Source organism: Erinaceus europaeus, chromosome 15, assembly GCF_950295315.1.
Source record: "Erinaceus europaeus chromosome 15, mEriEur2.1, whole genome shotgun sequence".
NCBI lineage: Eukaryota > Metazoa > Chordata > Mammalia > Eulipotyphla > Erinaceidae > Erinaceus > Erinaceus europaeus.
This window is the reverse complement of record NC_080176.1, coordinates 5,923,188-5,940,065: the sequence shown is the minus strand read 5'-3', so window position 1 is coordinate 5,940,065 and position 16,878 is coordinate 5,923,188. Positions and strand designations below refer to the sequence as shown.

The window sequence follows — 16,878 nt, the reverse complement described above, 5'->3', positions numbered from 1 at the left end:
AGACACAGCCTCTGAGAAAATAAGCTTTATTAAAAGTCTCGTGGCGGCGGGGGGCCAGGTCTGCACTCTCCTGAAACCCCCTTGTGTACACACCGTGCGGTCACCATCGATGCTGGGAAGGCATACCCCAGTAGGCAGGCTCTAGCTAACCCTGCCTAAGACACCTGGGTGCGGCAGAGTCAGACACTTCCAGAAGGCTGTACCTCAGGAGTCGTCCACCTCCTCCAGCACCTCTTCGGCCAGCTCCCGGGGGTCGTCCAGGCTGCTGTGGCGAGCGCGCTCAGGCAGGGGCCGTGCTGGTGGGAGGCCCAGGCCCTGGTACACAGCATCCATGGTCCGCTGGCTCACGTAGTAGGACACGTTGGCAGCGGGCAGCCTCCTGCGTAGCTCCTCAAGGTACCTGTACGCCTGGGTCACGGGTCAGGGCGGCACCACTGTTAGCCTCCAGTTGCAGCCTGTCTGCCCCCAGTGCTCACAAGACCCTCTACAGCTGGCCCCTCCCTGAGCCTCGCCTGCTGTTCCTTCAAGTCTAAGAAGACTCGACCCTGTGGTTCGGGAGGTGGCGCAGTGGATGAGGCACTGGGACTCTCAAGCATGAGGTCCTGAGTTCAGTCCCTGGCAGCACATGGACCTGAGTGATGTCTGCCTCTTTACCTCCTCCTATCTTGCTCATAAATAAATTATTTTTAATATTTATTCCTTTTCGTTGCCCTTGTTTTATTGTTGTAGTTGTTGTCGTCGTTGGATAGGACAGAGAGAAATGGAGAGGAGGGGAAGACGGGGAGAGAAAGACATCTGCAGACCTGCTTCACCACCTGTGAAGCAATTCCCCTGCAGGTGGGGAGCCGGGGGCTCGAACCGGGATCCTTAAGCTGCTCCTTGCGCTTTGCGCCACCTGCGCTTAACCTGCTATGCTACCACCCAACTCCCACTCATAAATATTTTAACAAAATAAAAAACAAAAACTCAGACCTTGTTATGGGGGTGGTGCAATGAGCAGGGCTCTGGGCTTGGAGGCACGAGGTGGTGAGTTCAGTCCCTGGCATCTCGTGCCAGAGCGATACCCTGGCTCTCTATCTTGTCAATAAGCTCTGAAAAGGAACCCTCAGCTTCCTCACCCCAGGTCCCGCCTCACCGTCTGGAAGTCCTCCACCTGCAGGTAGTGCTCCACCAGGACGCTGCACACGTCCCCCGTGCGCACGGTGCTGTCCAGGTCCGGCTCCTCCAGCAGCAGCTCACACTGCCTGACTGCCTCCTTGGGGTCCTCAGCATATGACCTGTGGGGGCACAGCTCGACTCAGCCCAGGCTTCTGGCTGGTGGGACTTCATGGGGAAGGGCCATGGGAAGTTGTATAGGCTGACTTGAGGCGCCACTCGCCAGGAAAGGTCACCCAGTCCCCAATCCAGGGGCAGGGGAGAGGAGTCACCCTGCCTGAGGCTGTCACATGAGGGGAGGCCTACCAGGTCTCCCTGCTCCCAACACTGTCTTCACCAGAATCAGTCATTGTTTCTAGAATAACCTTCCCAGTAACCTAGTTTGGAGGACTTCCTTTTGGGGCTCGGCACCCTTCATGCACCCTGTAGTCTGCTGGCGGTTCTTGTGGGAAATGAGGCCCAGCTTTGTCCCTTGTGGCGGTGGGGGCTGAGCGGGGGTTTGCTCCCTGGGCCCTGCCTGCTCCCCATGGGATGCACCTTCGGGCCTGGATGAATCGCTTCACCAGTGTCATCTTGCCCTGCAGCTGTGCCAGCTTGGCCTCCTGGTCCAGGGGACTTTTGGCCTTGGCCTTGGACATGCACTTGTAGGCCTCGGTCAGCGCCCCGTGGGCTTTGTCGTAGTTCTGATACTCATCTATCTCCACCTGCAGAAGGGGCCGCGGGAACCGTCAGGCTGGGAGCCCACCTCTCCCTGGGGTACCAGGACTGGGCAGGGTGAGCACCTGGGCGCAGGCGTCATAGAAGCCGGCCAGAAGGTCCAGGGCGCGGCCCTTGGTGTAGAAGCTGATGATGTTCTTCATGATCTCAGGGTCCTTGCGCCAGTCCAGGGACTGCAGGTAATTGGCCGCCATGACGTAGATTTCCTTCTGCCTGGACACGCCCGCGAAGAACACGATCTTCTCTGTGTCCCCCGACTTGAGCAGGGCTCTCATGGCCTGGACGAGGGGGGGGGGCCGAGGAGCCGGGTGATGGCCTGACTCCCCGCCTTGCTCACCCAGTGCCCACGTGAGGCAAGGTGGGCTGGGGGCTCTAGTGCCTGGAGCATTTGCTGGAGTCTGACCTGGGGGCTCACCTATTGCAGTCTGTCCTGTGCCCCCCAGACTCGGCCAGGACACTCACCTGGAGCTTGTCCCCAGCCTGTGTGTACTTCTTGGTGGCCAGGTGGTAGCTGCCCTGCCGCATGCAGCAGTGAGCCACCTGCTCCAGCAGCTCACGCCGCGCTGCCTCAGACAGGTCCTTGGAGTCCTTGGCCACGGTCATCTTCTCCGCCATCTCCTCAGTGATGGTCATGTTCTGCTCCAGGCACAGCTGCAGAGCCTCGTGGTACTGTGGGGCCACCAGGACCAGGGCTGTCAGTGGGCATGCCAGGTGCCCGCCACCACCTTTCCACCATGAGGTCAGGACCATCACCAAGGACCCCAGGGGCTCAAGAGCGTTCAGCGCATACAGGAATATAGTAGCCCTTCCCAAACTTTCATTAAGAGGTTTTGTGAACTTAATGGAATCTTTTCCTTTTTTAATCGCCACCAGGCTCATTCTGGGCCTTGGTGCTGGATGCTCTCGGTGGTCATTTTTTTCTTTTTCTTTTTTCTTTCTATCTTTATTTGAAAGGACAGAGAGATTCAGCAGGGGTAGGGAGAGAAAGCCACCTGTAGACCTGCTTCACTGTGAAGCATCTCCCCTGTAGTGGGGAGCAGAGCCTGGACCAGATCCCTAATTAACTTTTTTATTTAAACCAGACCAATACTCAGCTATGGTTTATGGTGGTGTGGGAGATTGAACCTGGGACTTCTTCGGAGCCTCAGGCACGAGAGTCAGATTGCATAGCCATTATGCTATCTACCCCCACCCCTAAGACTCTTAAAGATGTGAAGCCACCCATTAAAGGACTTGCCTTACTGTAGGTAAGGTTTGAGTCCTCGCATCACGCAACCGTGGGAGGCAGTAGGGGAGCTCCATGGACAGTGGGGCAGTGCTGTGTGTGTGTGTGGGGGGGTTCTCATAAAAGAAAATGCTAGGGCAGAGGGTACATAGCATAATGGTTATGCAAACAGATTCTCAAGCCTGAGGCTCCAAAGTCCCAGGTTCAGTCCCCCACACCACCATAAGCCAGAGCTGAACAGTGCTCTGGTAAAAATAAATAAAAGAATGGGAGTAGGGCGGTAGCGCAGCGGGTTAAGTGCAAGTGGTGCAAAGCAGAAGGACCTGCAGGGGGGTCGCTTCACAGGTGGTGAAGCAGGTCTGCAGGTGTCTGTCTTTCTCTCCCCCTCTCTCCATTTTTCTCTGTCCTATCCAACAATGATGATACCAATAACAACAACTACAATAATAACGCAGCAAGGGCAACAAAAGGAAATAAGTAAACAAACATTTTAAAATAAATAAAATAAAATGCTGTGGAAGACCCAGCTAAGTTGTCTGGGAGGTGGCACATCGGTAGAGTGCAGGACTTGCAAGCTGAGGTCCTGAGTTGGGGGCCCAGCACTGTGGATGCCTGAGTGAGGCTCTCATCTTTCTCACTGATAATCTTCATGACATCTAAAGAGGGAAAAGCCCCAAGAAGCCACCATGTCCTGTGCTGTGTGCCCAAAGTGCCAGGCTGGCCACAAGCAGAGGCCGTGACAAGCAGGCTGCCCCCAAACCCACTCTGGCCTGCAGAGCCCATCCTCAGCACCCCGCACCTTCTTGGCAGCCAGTAGCAGCTCCACCGCCTTCTCATACTGATTGTGCTCCAGGAAGAAGTCTGAGCAGCGGGCCAGCAGTGCAGGGTCTGAGTTCTCATCCAGGTCTTCCGCCACAAGCTGCAGTGCCGAGAACTGCTGCGAGGCGAAGGCCAGCTCCAAGGCCTTGGAGAAGTGGCCGGCCTGCGGATGGGGGTCCTGAGCGACTGCCCGAGGCCTTGTGCCCAGTACGCTGCCCCCCCCCAGCCCACCCTCGTGGACGCCAGCCTCACCTTGTGGTACAGCATGACTGCCCTGTCCATCTGGTCTCCCTTCTCCTCGTAGTAGCGCGCCACGTCGATCATGTCTTCAGGGGAGCTGAGCAGCGCCAAGTTCATGAGCTGGTCGTCCAGGCCATTCTCCTGTGGGGTGAGCGGGGCGCTGCATCACCCCTCTGCACGGCCCCGCCTAGGGCACACGTGCTGACCACTGCCCACGACCCCAGGCTGGTGGACACGGCCAGGTCTCCCCTCCCCGTCATGGCGGATGCTGCAGGAGACACCAGGTGTGACCTGCAGGCCTTCCTGGCAGTGAGGCCCGGCTGGAACCTCCTGACGGTCGTGGAAGACCCCAAGAACCAAGAAGACCCCTCTGAGGAGGCTCCCTGCTGCCTCGCCACTTGCTCCAGCCACAGGCCGAGGGCACAGCCGTGGGGGTGGGGGCACGCCCACCTTGCACAGGCGGATGGCGTTGTTGAAGGCCTGGGCGCGCGTGTAGAAGTGCACGGCCTGCCGCACATCCTCCTGGCTCTCGTACTGGCGGGCGAGGTGGTAGGAGGCGGCCCAGTTCCCTGTCTCATTGGCGATCTCAGCGGCCTGGAGAGAGGTGAGCACAGGCTCAGTGTCAGCTGGGTGGAAGCCCTCCCCACCCCACACACACCCCTGCGTAGGCTGCTACCTTCTGGACGTCGCCCTGGAAGCAGTAGATGCGAACCAGGGAGAAGTGGTCCTGCGCCAGCTCGTAGTACTGCAGTGCTTTGCTCAGCTCCGCCTGACTCTCCATGTACTGCGCCCACCAGCGCCACAGCGTCCTGCGGGCGAGCCCCTCAGTCCCCGGCTGGAGGCCCCGCTGCCACCCTCAGACAGGGACAGGGGGATGCCCACGCCCGGTCTCACTTGTCCTTCATCTTGTTGATGTACGTCTCCAACGACGGCAGGTCTTCCGACAGCATCCTGGGCACCTCAAAGCGATGGGTGTCCGCCTTCTCGTAGCTGCGAGAGGGATGGAGAGCCGATAGACACAAGCTCTGTCGCCCTTAGAGCAAGGGGGGCCCGAGCTGCCCATGCTGTGATCAGCATCTGGGGGTGGGGAAGCTCCAGCACCGTGTCCATCTGCAGACCAGGAGGCAGCCCCAGGCCTGAGGCCCCCATGGAGCTTCAGCACCCAGCCGCCCCCGGGGAAAGTCACAGAGCCGACACGTGCCGCCCGCCCCAGCTCACTAGCTGAGTGCCAGGCGGCAGTTGGAGCTGGCTTCCAGGTGCCGAGCGTAGCTGTGGCATGTGGTGCGCAGGTGCACGCGGTCATGCTGCTCCGCCACCTCCACTGCCTTCTGCCACTGGCCAGAGGCCTGGTACAGCTTATTGAGAAGGTCGTAGCGCTGGCACTTCCTGTATAGCTGCTCGGCTTCCTCCTGGTGAGAGGGAGACAAAGGCGCCATGTTTGCCACAGCAGAAGAGGCCCAGAGTAACGCCAGAGTAGATGTGGCAAGTCATGCAGGCAGGCAGGCAGCCAGACAGACGTGTCAGGGAGGAGGTCACTCCCTTGCTGGGGAAAGCCAGCTTCACCTTGGGCCACCTGTGCTGTGGCCCCTGGCCTGTCTCTGGCAAACTGGCTCGAGGGACTTGCACTCCTTGTGCCTGACCAGCCCAGCCAGCGCACTCCATGGTTTCCTTTTGACGCCAGGTGGCCCCAGCCTGCCCTGTCCACTCACCAGCATGCCCAGCTGGATGGCTAGCATGGCCACCCGGGCCTCCAGCTCGGGCTCCTCCTCGGCCTGGCGCAGGGCACGGGCGCCCCGGGCATGGCCCATGTTCCCCAGACACACTTTGGCCACGTCTAGCCGCTGGGTCTTCACACACATGCGGGCCATGTTCTCCCAGACAGCCTTGCTGTGGGGACACAGAGAGTCACCAGAAGGCTTGGAGTGGGGTGGGGGTGTGTGATGGCCCCAGGAGACATGATGGATGGCCTGAGACAGACTTGGGAGGGTGACCCCAGAGCCTCATGTCTGCTTGGCCAACACTGGCCACCCCACCCCCACTGCACAGGGTCCCTTCCGGGGCCATGTCCTGGGTCCTATGTCCAGTGGGAGAGGGCACTGAAAGGACAAAGCCTACAGGGACTGGGCCCACAAGTGCCCTGACGCAGCACATCCACCTAAGGTAGGTCCTAGGACGGCCCCCTCAGGGAAAGCTCACCCCTTTCTACCCACCTGGTATAGATACTGCATATGGACACGAGGACCCTTTCTGTCTGCCCTCCACCCCCCACAGGCTTTCACCCCAAGCCAGCCACCCTGCACTGTCACCAGGAACTCCAGCAGTGACAGCACACAGAGCTTGAGGTCAGACATGGAATCCCCAAAGAAATTGTCCTCAGCCAGCTTCTAGAGCCTTCTGCAAAGCCTCTGCATCCCCCAACCCCCACAGCCTGAAGCCACTCTCTTCTCCCTCAAGTCACATTCCTGGTGGCCAGCAGGCGCTGAGCCAAGCTTGGGCCTCTCTAAGGCCCTCTGCAAACCTCATCACCCCAGGCCCGGTCAGGACCAGGCCAAACGCATGGCCACTGCACCCTCTCCTGGGCCTCCCTAGCCAAGCCCCACCACAGCTGAGCTCAGAACTCTGGGAGTGAGCCTGAGTGGCCTGGCTCTGGCAGCTGCAGCTGGGACTCCAGCCCGCCCGTTCCCACGCCCACAGGGCTGCTCATGGGGGCAGGTCTCCCTCTCCTGAGAGGAGGCAGTGGTTGTACACTGACAAGAGTCCAAGAAGTAAACAGCCTCTGGGTCCAAGTCCTGAGAATTTCCTGTCTCTGGAGCCAGCCTGTAGCCTCATCTACAGGGGAGGCGGCCTGGCACGAGGGCCTTCTGGAAAGATCCTTCCTCTGAACAGCTCAGGTCCAGGCCCCCTCTGGACTCTCTGTGAGCCCAGTAGGGTCCCAGACTGTCAGCCATGCCTCCCGCGGTGGACTCCCAATGTGCTACTGACCCCCCCACCCATGGGCCCAGATGGGAAGGGGTCTTCCGGTGGTCAGTGGTCCATGGCCCAAGGATGGGGCACCAAGGGAGAGAGAGGTCACTCCTGGCTCCAGTGCTGCCATCCCACCAAGTCCTGCACTAGGGTGGGCTGGAAACAGAGGGCAGTGAGGGTGCTGGTGCCCAGTAGTGTGAGGACCCCAGGCTGTCCCTGGGCAGCTGCCGAGGCTGCCTCTAGAATGCTCTCTGGGCTTTGACGCCTAGGCTTGCTTTCCATGGACACCAGCTGAAAGCTACTGGAAAGAGGAGACTTAAATAAACCAGGATGGAAATTGATCTTCTCAGTGAAAACTGCAAGGAAACTTCCTCTCCTAGGCCATCTGCAAGAGTCTCTGCCAGGGATCTAGGACCCAGACTTCAAAGCTGGGACCAGTTCCTCTGACCCAGGTAGATATGAGGTGTGGCATTTGCCAAGCTGGAGAGCGGAGCCGCTGTGCCTGGTGTGGGGTGAGAGGAGGCAATCCTCTCAAACTGCCTGCCTGCCAGCAGGTACCACCACCATGGACTTGCAAGCCACAGCCCTCTTATGCCCACAGAGCCCTACTGGGACCTCTCCAAGTGTGTGCTGGGTCTGGGCAGCTTGGGAGGGGCTGTGCCCTGGGACCCTCTCCCCGCCCTGTACTGTGTGTCTGGGGGGGGGCAGGTCCCGTCCCAGGTGCACTTATCACTAGACAGGTGGGTGTGCTGTGTCCCCGGTCAGCCCATGGGGAACGAGGGCGGGGTGGAGCCAAGGGCCAGGGCAGGACTTCCGAAGGCCCCCCTGCCTCGCCCACCAGGAAACACATCCTGTTAGTGTCTGGCAGCTATTAGCCACAGCGGCTACGCCCTCCAGCTCTCCAAAAACAGCCTGGAAAACAACCGCTTCCTCTTGGAGACGGGCAGTCAGTCAGAGCACGCACTTCCCCGCAGCAGCTCTGCTCCTGGCACCCAGACCCAGGCCCCTACAGCCCGCGCCCACTGCCCACTCCACCACCAGCCTGAAGAAGCCCACTCTGCTGTGCCGCCATCACTCTGCTCCCGGCCCGGGCTCCCAGGAGGCAGGCGCTGCCCCACGTGGCCTGTGTCCACTCGCCCGAGGGGAGAAGGGGCCGCTCACTGCTCCCTCGCTTCGGCGGGAAGACGGCCTCCGGGCCCTGCTGGAGGTTCCTCCCGGGATGGGCTGCGCCACCACCGAGGCTGCCGGCTTCAGCTCAGGCCTGGCCCTGTTCCAGGGGCAGGGGCGAGGGGAGGGGGGTCCCGAGGCCTGCCCGCACCTGTCTCGGGCCCCAGCTGCGCGGGGATGAGTGGCGATGTCCTCTAGCTGGCCCTAGCTGCACTCCTCCCCACAACAACGCCCACGGGACCTGGACTCTGCAGGACAGGGGGCTGGCACTCAGCATGACCGTACAGAAACTGGTGGCCACAGCCGTGCTGGTGGCCTTCATCTCACTGGTCCTCAACAACGCAGCAGCCTTCACCCCTAACTGGGTGTATCAGACGCTGGAAGACGGGCGCCGGCGCAGCGTGGGGCTGTGGAGGGCCTGCTGGCTGGCGGACAGGACCCGTGGGGGCCCTGGGGCCCGGGCTGGGCCCGACACGAGAGACTGTGAGGCCGTGGGCTGGGGCTCTGAGTCGGCCGGCTTCCAGGAGTCACGGGGCACCGTCAAATGTAAGTTGGCAGGTCTGTCCCCTGGGTAGCACTGGAGTCACAGGGACAGTGTGTAGTGGCAGAGAGGCCAGTCCTGGGAACCCCTCCCTCTGAGGCAAACCTTCACTCCTCACTCTGGAGCCAGGCAGTGGTGGCTCTGGGTACGAAGTCACGCTGCCACTGAGGGATGTGGGGAAGGTGGCTGAGAGGCAACGGCCATCAGGAAGAAGCTCCTGTGACCCCCAGCAGTGGCCCCTGGCCTGATGGCTCCAGGTCTGCTGTGCATGTGGCTTGTGGAAGGGTTGAGGCACGAGGGGGCTTGTCACCGCACAGCCTGATGTATCAAGATGGCCCCTGCCCACTGCCCGCTGCCCAACGAGCCCTGCAGTCACTAGCCCATGGTGCTGCAGGATGGTCTGAGCAGCAAACATCTGCTCAGAACATCCACAGAAACTTCTGGAAGTGAGACTGGAGAGGAGAGAGAGTCAACATGAGGCCCACATGAAGGCTGGTGCTCAGCTGCTGCGTGAAGACTGCATGTGGACATGAGCATTCTGGGAGAGGGGCTGGTAGAGGCCCTGCTACCTTGATGGCATATGGGCACCACCTCCACGGGGCACTAGAGTTCCTGCCACCACGGGGCCTTGTGTTGGAGGACTCCACACCACCAGCAGCACTGTGGGGGCGCCTCTGTGCCACCTGTTCTTGAGCCCAGTTCCACTCCAGGCTGTCCAGGGGCACAAGGGGGTGGCACAGCATCCCAGACAGCCTGCTCAGTGCCAGAGCTGAGTTCCTTGGAGATGCCAACATGGGGTTCTGTGCTATGGTGGCTGGTGTGTGGGGTCCAGCACCACCCCGTCAGGCTGGGTACAGGGAGGATGGTGCTGGGCTGCAAGCGGGGCCTCCACGCCGCGGAGCTGCACCTAAGGGAAGCCTTCTGTTGCTGCCTCCTGTGTTGGGAAGGCCTCTCAGTCCTCAAGCCCCCACACTGTCCCGTGGTCTCTTGAGGTCAAAGGAGTGCAGGGTGTCACCAGTGAACCCCTGGAGGGGCCTCCAGAGAGCAAACTGAGACCACCTCCTGCCACAATGTTTCCAGGAGCACTTGCTGGGGGCCACTGCTGGCAAGGTCCCCAAGCTCAAGGGACAGCATGGGTGGGGTTGGGAGGCAGGCGCCCCTCCTGGTAGGTCACGGCACAGACCCTGTTCCACTGTGGGAATCACACCATCACTGTGGAGCCTGCTCACTTTGCTCTCTGTGCTCATGTTTGGGAGCTGCGCCTGCGATGCAAGAGCACAAAGCCTGAAGATTGTGACTACAGCTGGGAGGGGCTGAGCCCCACATGGGTCTTGCACAGTCTCAGGAAGCACCCCATCTGACAGCCCTCTCCCCCCTCAGTGCAGTTCGACATGATGCGTGCCTGCAACCTGGTGGCCACGGCGGCGCTGGCCGCAGGCCAGCTCACCTTCGTCCTGGGGCTGACGGGCCTGTCCCTGATGTCCCCCGAGTCCCAGTGCTGGGAGGAGGCTATGGCTGCCGCGTTCCAGCTGGCAAGTGAGTACCAGGCCCTGGGGAAGGAGTGGCCCACAGAGTGACACCAGGGAGCAGTCCCCACTTTGCGGGCTGTGGGAACTGTGGGTGTCATGGGCAGCCACCCTGGGGAGGGAGTGTGTGCATCCTGCTTGCCAGTCCCCTGAGCTCCTGTTCCTGTGCAGCCTGGGGCTAGGCCTGTGGGGCCAGCAGTGGACAAGAGCAGCCACCAGGCATGGAGACGTGGGGAGGGCTGGGCTGGGAGTGACCGGGCGGCAGGGGACATGCCCGAGCCCCGGGTCAGAGGCTAGGTGACCCTGCAAGCGCGCTCCTGGGCAGGCACGTCTCCTCCCAGAGGACTCTCACTCAGCCGCTTACTGCAGCTCCACTGGAGTCCATTTGCTGCTCTGTCCTGGTCCGGCACTTACTGGAGGGGGGGGGGGTCTCGAGGAAACTAGGTCTGTGGCAGATCTTCCTCACAGCCTTCAACAGGAACTTGTCAAGTGTCTGACCTCATACATCGCAGGAGGGTGGGGTGCGTCTGGCCCGCCCGAGCATCAAGGTGACAGGCACAGATAACAGGTAGGGGACGCAATTAGGGACAGAGCCCCTCTTGCCCTCTGCTGACCCCTGCACATGAGATGCAAGTGGTTTCCGCGGCCCAGCTGAGGCGCTGACTGAAGTGTGGCCCGGTCCTTGTCAGGGAGGAAGGGGAGGGCTTAGATACTGGATGAAAACCAGAATGTCTGAGCGGTCTGGTGAAGTGAGAGTGGCCGCCTCCCCAGGGGCAGCTGACGTCCGCTTTCTGCGGCACCAGGAGCAGCGCCAGGAGAGGGAGGGCCTGGCAGGGCGGTTTCAGAGCCCCAGCGGAGCACGGTTTCCCAGCAGCGCTTTCTGTGCTGGAGCTGGTGGGAGGGCGCAGGCGCTAGTCAGGCTGTCTTGCAGTTGGGGGTCTGGTGGTGGTGGTGGGACCTTTTCTCCCCAGCTCTCAAGACTAGCGTGGCCTCGGAAAAAGCCAGCAGCTATGGTGGCCTCTCTCCCCTTCCAAAGGTCTGTTTTGCCCAAAAAGGAAATGCACTCAGCCCTGTTTAGACTCGCTTCATTGACAAACAGTCCAGAGCTCGGGACGGGCCTTTCTTCTATCTGCTGCTAATTTTAGATGGAGGTTTCTTTCCTGTGCTCCGTCTGCTTTAAACCTTCGGCAGAGACAGGAGGGCGCCAGGAAATCCTGCCCCAGGCGGAGGAAATGCCTGCTGTTACCTGTTATGCAAGGGAGCCAGGAGGGAGGATGCTCCGAAAGGAGGGAGAGGAGGAAGGGGAAAGTCCGTCCGTGGAGCAGCGGGGGGCCGGGAAGCTGTAGGCCACCTGTGCTGACTCAGTCCAGCTCCAAAGGGCCACCGCAGAATCTTCCAGGTATAATGCCAGTTTAAAGCTGAAGACGCACCATTGTGCTCCTCTGCTCACACAGCCCATGAGCTGGGAAGGCCTGGAGGTGAGGGCACCCCAACTGCCCTTCTCCTCCCTGCCGCCCCCCTCCCTGCGGGGTGGCCATGGGCCCTGGACGCTGCTGTGCTGCTGGTCATGGAGGCCCTCCAGTGCCCCTGCCCCCTGGGTGTGGCAGGGCTGTCCAAAAATTTTACAGTGCCCCCCACCCCGCCATGGCTTTTAGTGGGGATGGGAGTGAGGGAGCAGGGCCACAGGTCACAGGTCATGCAGCCACCTCATCCCAGGGTCTTAAGGCAAGGCCTGCTGGGCTGCCCCGGGTGACACCCACTGGGAAGGCCCACACTCTTCAAGCTCCTGGGTTGGGGCTCAGGGCTCCTCCGAGCAGAAGCCTCACCCAGGGCAGAGGGCAGGCAGCTCGGAATGCCCGTGAGCCTCAGTGGGTCTCTGGCGGTTGGCCCCGGCTCGGGGCTGAGGCTGACATTTCTGATAATCAGTTTCTCAGTCGCTTTCAAGAGACAGCTGAAGGCACTGGCTGCATGCATCTGGCGGTATGGTCAGGCTGCCACTGTCTTCAGGGGTGGAGGTCATGCCACTTGGGTCTGTCACACCAGGAATAGAGAGAAAGTTATGTGGTGCTTTGTGTTCACACAACGACTGTCCTTTTGATTCTGACGTGTGCTGGCCTTGCTCCAGTTGAGACTGGCTGGCGGTGCTTGGGCTCCACCAGTGAGAAGCCCCAGGCCTTGTACTGACTGCTGCAGGGAGCCCGGCCTGAGTGCTCTCCTTGTAGTGCAGCAGCTGGAGGGATGGCATGGTTGCAGGGTCAGTCCAAGCTCTCCAGAGTCTTCACCTCCTTTCTTGGAGCAGACCCAAGGCCCTGAGCCCTCAGGCTGTGGAGAGGCTTGTGTTCTCTGATAAGTGACAGGCCCTGGCCCTGGTGCTTCCACTCCTACCGCCAGGCAGCCAGAGCTGAGGGCAGGCAGCTGGAGACCAGCTGCCAAGGGCTGGTGGACCTGAGGCTCTCAGACTGCGGGGTATGCGGCAGCGAGGCTTCTCCCACCAGACCTACTGATTTCCACACACCTAGCATCTAGGCACCCCTCTGCTGCCCCCCCACACACACACCCTGAAGATCTGTCTGGCACAGGCTCCCACACCTGCCAGTGGAGAGGAAGGCCTGTGACAGGCTGAGGCCCAAGGGAGCGGGCAGGAAGCAGGGGGTGGAAGGCCGAGCCACAGGCAGGGCTGTGACTCAGGGCCGCATGGGCTGCTGGCAAGAAAGGGCTGTTTGCTGTGGAGACACTGTCCACATGGATGCCCACCCACAGGTGGGATTCGGTCTCCCACTAAAGGGCTCGGGCCGGGGTGAAGATCTCGCTGAGCTGTGCCACAATACCAAGAAAGGGCGCTCAGCACCAAGGCTGGGACAGACAGCGGAGCTGAGGTCCCCAGCTGGAGGGTGAGGAGTCCCTCGGAAGGCTCCCTGGTTCTGGTGGCCAGTCCTTTGTGCTGGGGCTTCCTCTGAGGCACAGCCTCTGTGCCCACTGTTCCAGAAGCATCCTTATGTCTTTTGGCTCCAGGAGAGAGCTTTTTCAGACCATCTTTTTTTTTTTTTTTTTTTTTTGGGGGGGGGAGGCTCAGTCCATCTTTTGAGTTGGGGAAGCACCACCTTGGGCACGTTTCCCAGTGGAGCAGCAGAACCTGGATGACGCCTCAGGGTTCAGAGGTCAGCCAGCCTCTCCCCTCTCCCGGGAACGCAGTCCTGTATGGCGAGCAGCTGGAGGTCCCGTGGCCAGGCCTGAGGTCAGGTCTGCTCTGCCGCCTGGGTGTCTCCCCGTGTCTGCAGGTGAATTCAGACTCCTTGCATCAGTTGTTTGGTTTGTTTTTAGCTGGCTGCTGGGGTTCTACCCCACTTCAGCCCAGCCAGGTGGCTTCACACCAGCAGGCAGCACAGAACATCTGCAGAGCCCATCTGTGAACACAGGAGCAGCTGCCTGTGGATGTCGGGCGCCCTGGTTGGAGGCTCAGTGGAGACGCTGAGGTGCTGCCTGGGCGGGGAGCTCCGGAGCCAGAGACGCAGGGCACTGTCCCACTGGTTCCCGCTGGTCTGCTGAAGGTGGTCTGTAGGGACTTCTCTATGGGAGGTTGGTCTGGTGTGAATCTTAGTCCTTCCAGGTCAGGGGTGAGAGTAGTGTCCTGTCAGAAGGCCACCTGAGGACTTTAGTCATGGGACCGTGGGGAGGAGAGCCTGTCACTGTCAGCACTGCTCAGGACCAGCTGCTGTAAGGTGCTCAGTGAGGGAGGGGTGGTGGTGTGGGACCCCAGGTTCCGCATGCATATGCTGCCCTTGCCTGCTATGCAGCCACACCCGGGCTAGGAGCCACTCGGGCTGGCGCGAGACCTGGCTTCCTGAGGAAAGCAGTGACGCTGTGGGGCTGTGAGCAGACCAGAGGGCCATAGTCCGGGGTCAGTGACAGGGCTGAGCAGGGCCGAGAGTCCCTCTGGGGCTCAGGGAGAGAGAAGCCTGTGTCCCTGTATCAGACACACTGCCTTCAAAGAAGCGGAGACACGCAGGTTGTCACAGTGTGAGGTGGGCTGGGGACCGTTCCGGCTGTATGCTGCCTCCCCAAGTCAACCTTGCGGGGATGGGGGATGTGTGAAGCAGCTTCACTGGAGTGTAGCTGGGACAAGGACCTGTTCTCCCCCACAGTTGATGGCAGGCACACTTGGCTTTCTCAGGAACAGTCTGCCATGTGCTGTCTGTGAGCTGCTCAGCCTGGGAGACCCCTGGAGAGCAGGGGGTGCAGAGGGAAGGAGCAGAAGGAAGGGGGCCATGGGACTAATGTGGAGGTGCAGTAAGCTGAAAGGAAACCTGTTTCTAGGGTCTGATAGTAGCTCACCCTTTAGAATGCACATGCACAGGACCAGGGTTCAAGCCCCTAGTTCCCACTTAGAGGGAAGCTTTACAAGCAACTGAAGCAATGTTTCAAGTCTCTCATCCTCTATAAAAAAATAAAAATAAAAAAGAGAGCAGCCAATAATAGTCGAGCTGTAGAGGCACTGAACCCCAGCAACAACCAGGTGTGTTTGTCCTATGACCAAGTGAAGGAAAACCTCTTATAAAAAGAGAAAAAGGGCGGGGGAGACAGCATAATGGTTGTGCAAACAGACTCTCATGCCTGAGGCTCCTAAGTCCCAGGTTCAGTCCCCTGCACCACCATCAGCCAGAGCTGAGCAGTGCTCTGGGGCTTCTCTCTCTGCATCTCTCTCAAAAATAAAATAAAATTTTAAAAAATATAAAAAGTAATAATAATAAAAATAGAGAGAGAGAGAGAAAAAGGAGACTGGGTGGTGGCACACCAGGTTAAGCACACACAGTAATGAGCATAAGGACCCAGGTTCAAGCCCCAGGTTCCCCACCTGCAGGGGGGTCATTTCACAAGCAGTGAAGCAGGTCTGCAAGTGTCTATCTTTCTCTGTCCCTATCTTCCTCTCCTCTCTCAAATTCTCTCTATCCTATCACATAAAACGGAAGAAAATGGCCACCAGGAGTGATGGATTTGTAGTGCTGGCAGTAAGCCCCAGTGATAACCCTGGAGGCAAACAAAAAAAAATTGAGGGCAGCTACTGGGAATGGTGGAGCTGGGCATCATGTGCTGCCAGCAAAAACCAACCTGTCTCTTCTGAGAGTGAGGAAGGTGAACTGAACAGGACTTGGTGAAATATCCTCGAGGTTGTTCAGAGCATCTCTGGGCCCCATCACCATGGAGGGAGGAAGCAAGGTTACCACTGGATTTTAGGTGGGGATGGGGTCTCAGCAAGTGGCTTGGCAGGGCACTATGCCGGGACCAGGGCACAATGCCACCCCTTGCACCCCCAGTTGTCTGAGCCCCAGAGCCCACTGTGGGGAGGGCAGAGGGGCTTTGGGACCTCGGCCGACACTTGTCTCTTGCTCACAGGTTTTGTCCTGGTCATCGGGCTGGTGACATTCTATAGAATCGGCCCCTACACCAACCTGTCCTGGTCCTGCTACCTGAACATCGGTGCCTGCCTCGCGGCCACCCTGGCCGCAGCCATGCTCATCTGGAACATTCTGCACAGAAGGGAGGACTGCATGGCACCCCGCGTCATCGTCATCAGTCGCTCCCTGACGGCGCGCTTCCGCCGGGGCCTGGACAACGACTACGTGGAGTCCCCGTGCTGAGAGTGGGGCCGGCCAGCCCCTCCCCACTTCTCCAGTGTGACGGAACCGTCTAGAAAGCCAGGGCTTGCACCCTGCCTGAGTACACGGCGGTGCAGCGGTTTCCTGTGCTGTCCCCCGCGTTCTGCAGATATGTGCCCTTCTGCCACCCCTGTCACCCGCTTCACATGCTCCACGGCTGAGATGGCGAGGTTGGGTGGATCTCTCGGGATCTGCTGGGAGGGATGCAGGCACTGGGGTCTCACAGGCTCTCTCCCTGGATGGTGATGGCTTCACAACAAGCTTGTGTAATGTCTGTTCTGCTCCTGATTATTTTTCTAAGTTAAATAAAATGCAAACCTCCCGGCTGCCTGGCTGCCTGACTGCCTACAACTTGTACTTTGGCCAGCCACTTGGCTGCCACATGGGTGAACAAAATGTGGCCTGTCTGTGATCGTTTTGGGCTGGTAGAAGGGATGCAGGGTGGAGCTGGGCAGTGGCACGCCTGGTAGAGGGACATGTTACCGTGCACAAGGACCCCAACCCTCACCTTCAGGGGAGAAGCTTCACAGGCAGTGAAGCAGTGTGGCAGGTATCTCTCTGTCTCCATCTTGATCTTCCCCTTCCCTCTCAATTTCTATCCCTTCTAAAAATCAAGGGAAAAAAAATATAGTAGGTTCAGTTGTGGATCTCTGGGCCCTGGCCCTGGCTCCTACCCTTCACTGTTCTTCCCTGAACAACATCCCAGGCTCCAGTTCTTACTGGACGCACGAAGACAGGACAGCAGCTACGAGGCAGAGGGCAAGCGCAGAGAGGGCCTTGGAGACGGCTCATCGTGCTCAAAGGTTCAGCTCTGAACCTTGACACCACATGGGACCACCGTGCACGGCATCAGGGAAGCTCCACAAACGG

General features: G+C 59.7%; 2 protein-coding genes across 3 annotated transcripts in view; one reads left to right on the top strand and one right to left on the bottom strand.

The window, feature by feature from the left end:
* Window positions 1-9: 9 nt before the first annotated feature.
* The window catches only part of IFT140 (intraflagellar transport 140), a 36,206-nt gene continuing 19,337 nt past the window's right edge, over window positions 10-16,878 (bottom strand). For both annotated transcript variants that reach the window (XM_007528078.3, XM_060172634.1), the window contains exons 19-30: window positions 5,866-6,043; window positions 5,375-5,565; window positions 5,051-5,146; window positions 4,833-4,965; window positions 4,607-4,750; window positions 4,169-4,297; window positions 3,897-4,079; window positions 2,335-2,541; window positions 1,938-2,150; window positions 1,693-1,859; window positions 1,136-1,277; window positions 10-408 (exon numbers count right to left, since the gene is read on the bottom strand). In XM_007528078.3, the coding sequence (XP_007528140.1) occupies window positions 205-408; window positions 1,136-1,277; window positions 1,693-1,859; window positions 1,938-2,150; window positions 2,335-2,541; window positions 3,897-4,079; window positions 4,169-4,297; window positions 4,607-4,750; window positions 4,833-4,965; window positions 5,051-5,146; window positions 5,375-5,565; window positions 5,866-6,043 (1,987 nt within the window). In that variant the 3' untranslated portion in view covers window positions 10-204. The remainder of the gene's footprint in view (window positions 409-1,135; window positions 1,278-1,692; window positions 1,860-1,937; window positions 2,151-2,334; window positions 2,542-3,896; window positions 4,080-4,168; window positions 4,298-4,606; window positions 4,751-4,832; window positions 4,966-5,050; window positions 5,147-5,374; window positions 5,566-5,865; window positions 6,044-16,878) is intronic.
* Window positions 8,012-16,334, top strand: TMEM204 (transmembrane protein 204). The gene is made up of 3 exons (XM_007528007.3): window positions 8,012-8,833; window positions 10,209-10,364; window positions 15,746-16,334. Exons 1-3 carry the CDS (start codon window positions 8,563-8,565, stop codon window positions 15,988-15,990), a joined length of 672 nt encoding a protein of 223 aa, XP_007528069.1. The 5' UTR covers window positions 8,012-8,562; the 3' UTR covers window positions 15,991-16,334.

What these genes read in the sequence shown, in the direction of transcription:
- TMEM204 (XM_007528007.3), top strand. Translation starts at nt 8,563, where the DNA reads ATGACCGTACAGAAACTGGTGGCCACAGCCGTGCTGGTGGCCTTCATC. An exon ending in GTCACGGGGCACCGTCAAAT is followed by an intron (nt 8,834 to 10,208) that starts GTAAGTTGGCAG and finishes CTCCCCCCTCAG; the next exon opens with TGCAGTTCGACATGATGCGT. An exon ending in TGCCGCGTTCCAGCTGGCAA is followed by an intron (nt 10,365 to 15,745) that starts GTGAGTACCAGG and finishes TCTTGCTCACAG; the next exon opens with GTTTTGTCCTGGTCATCGGG.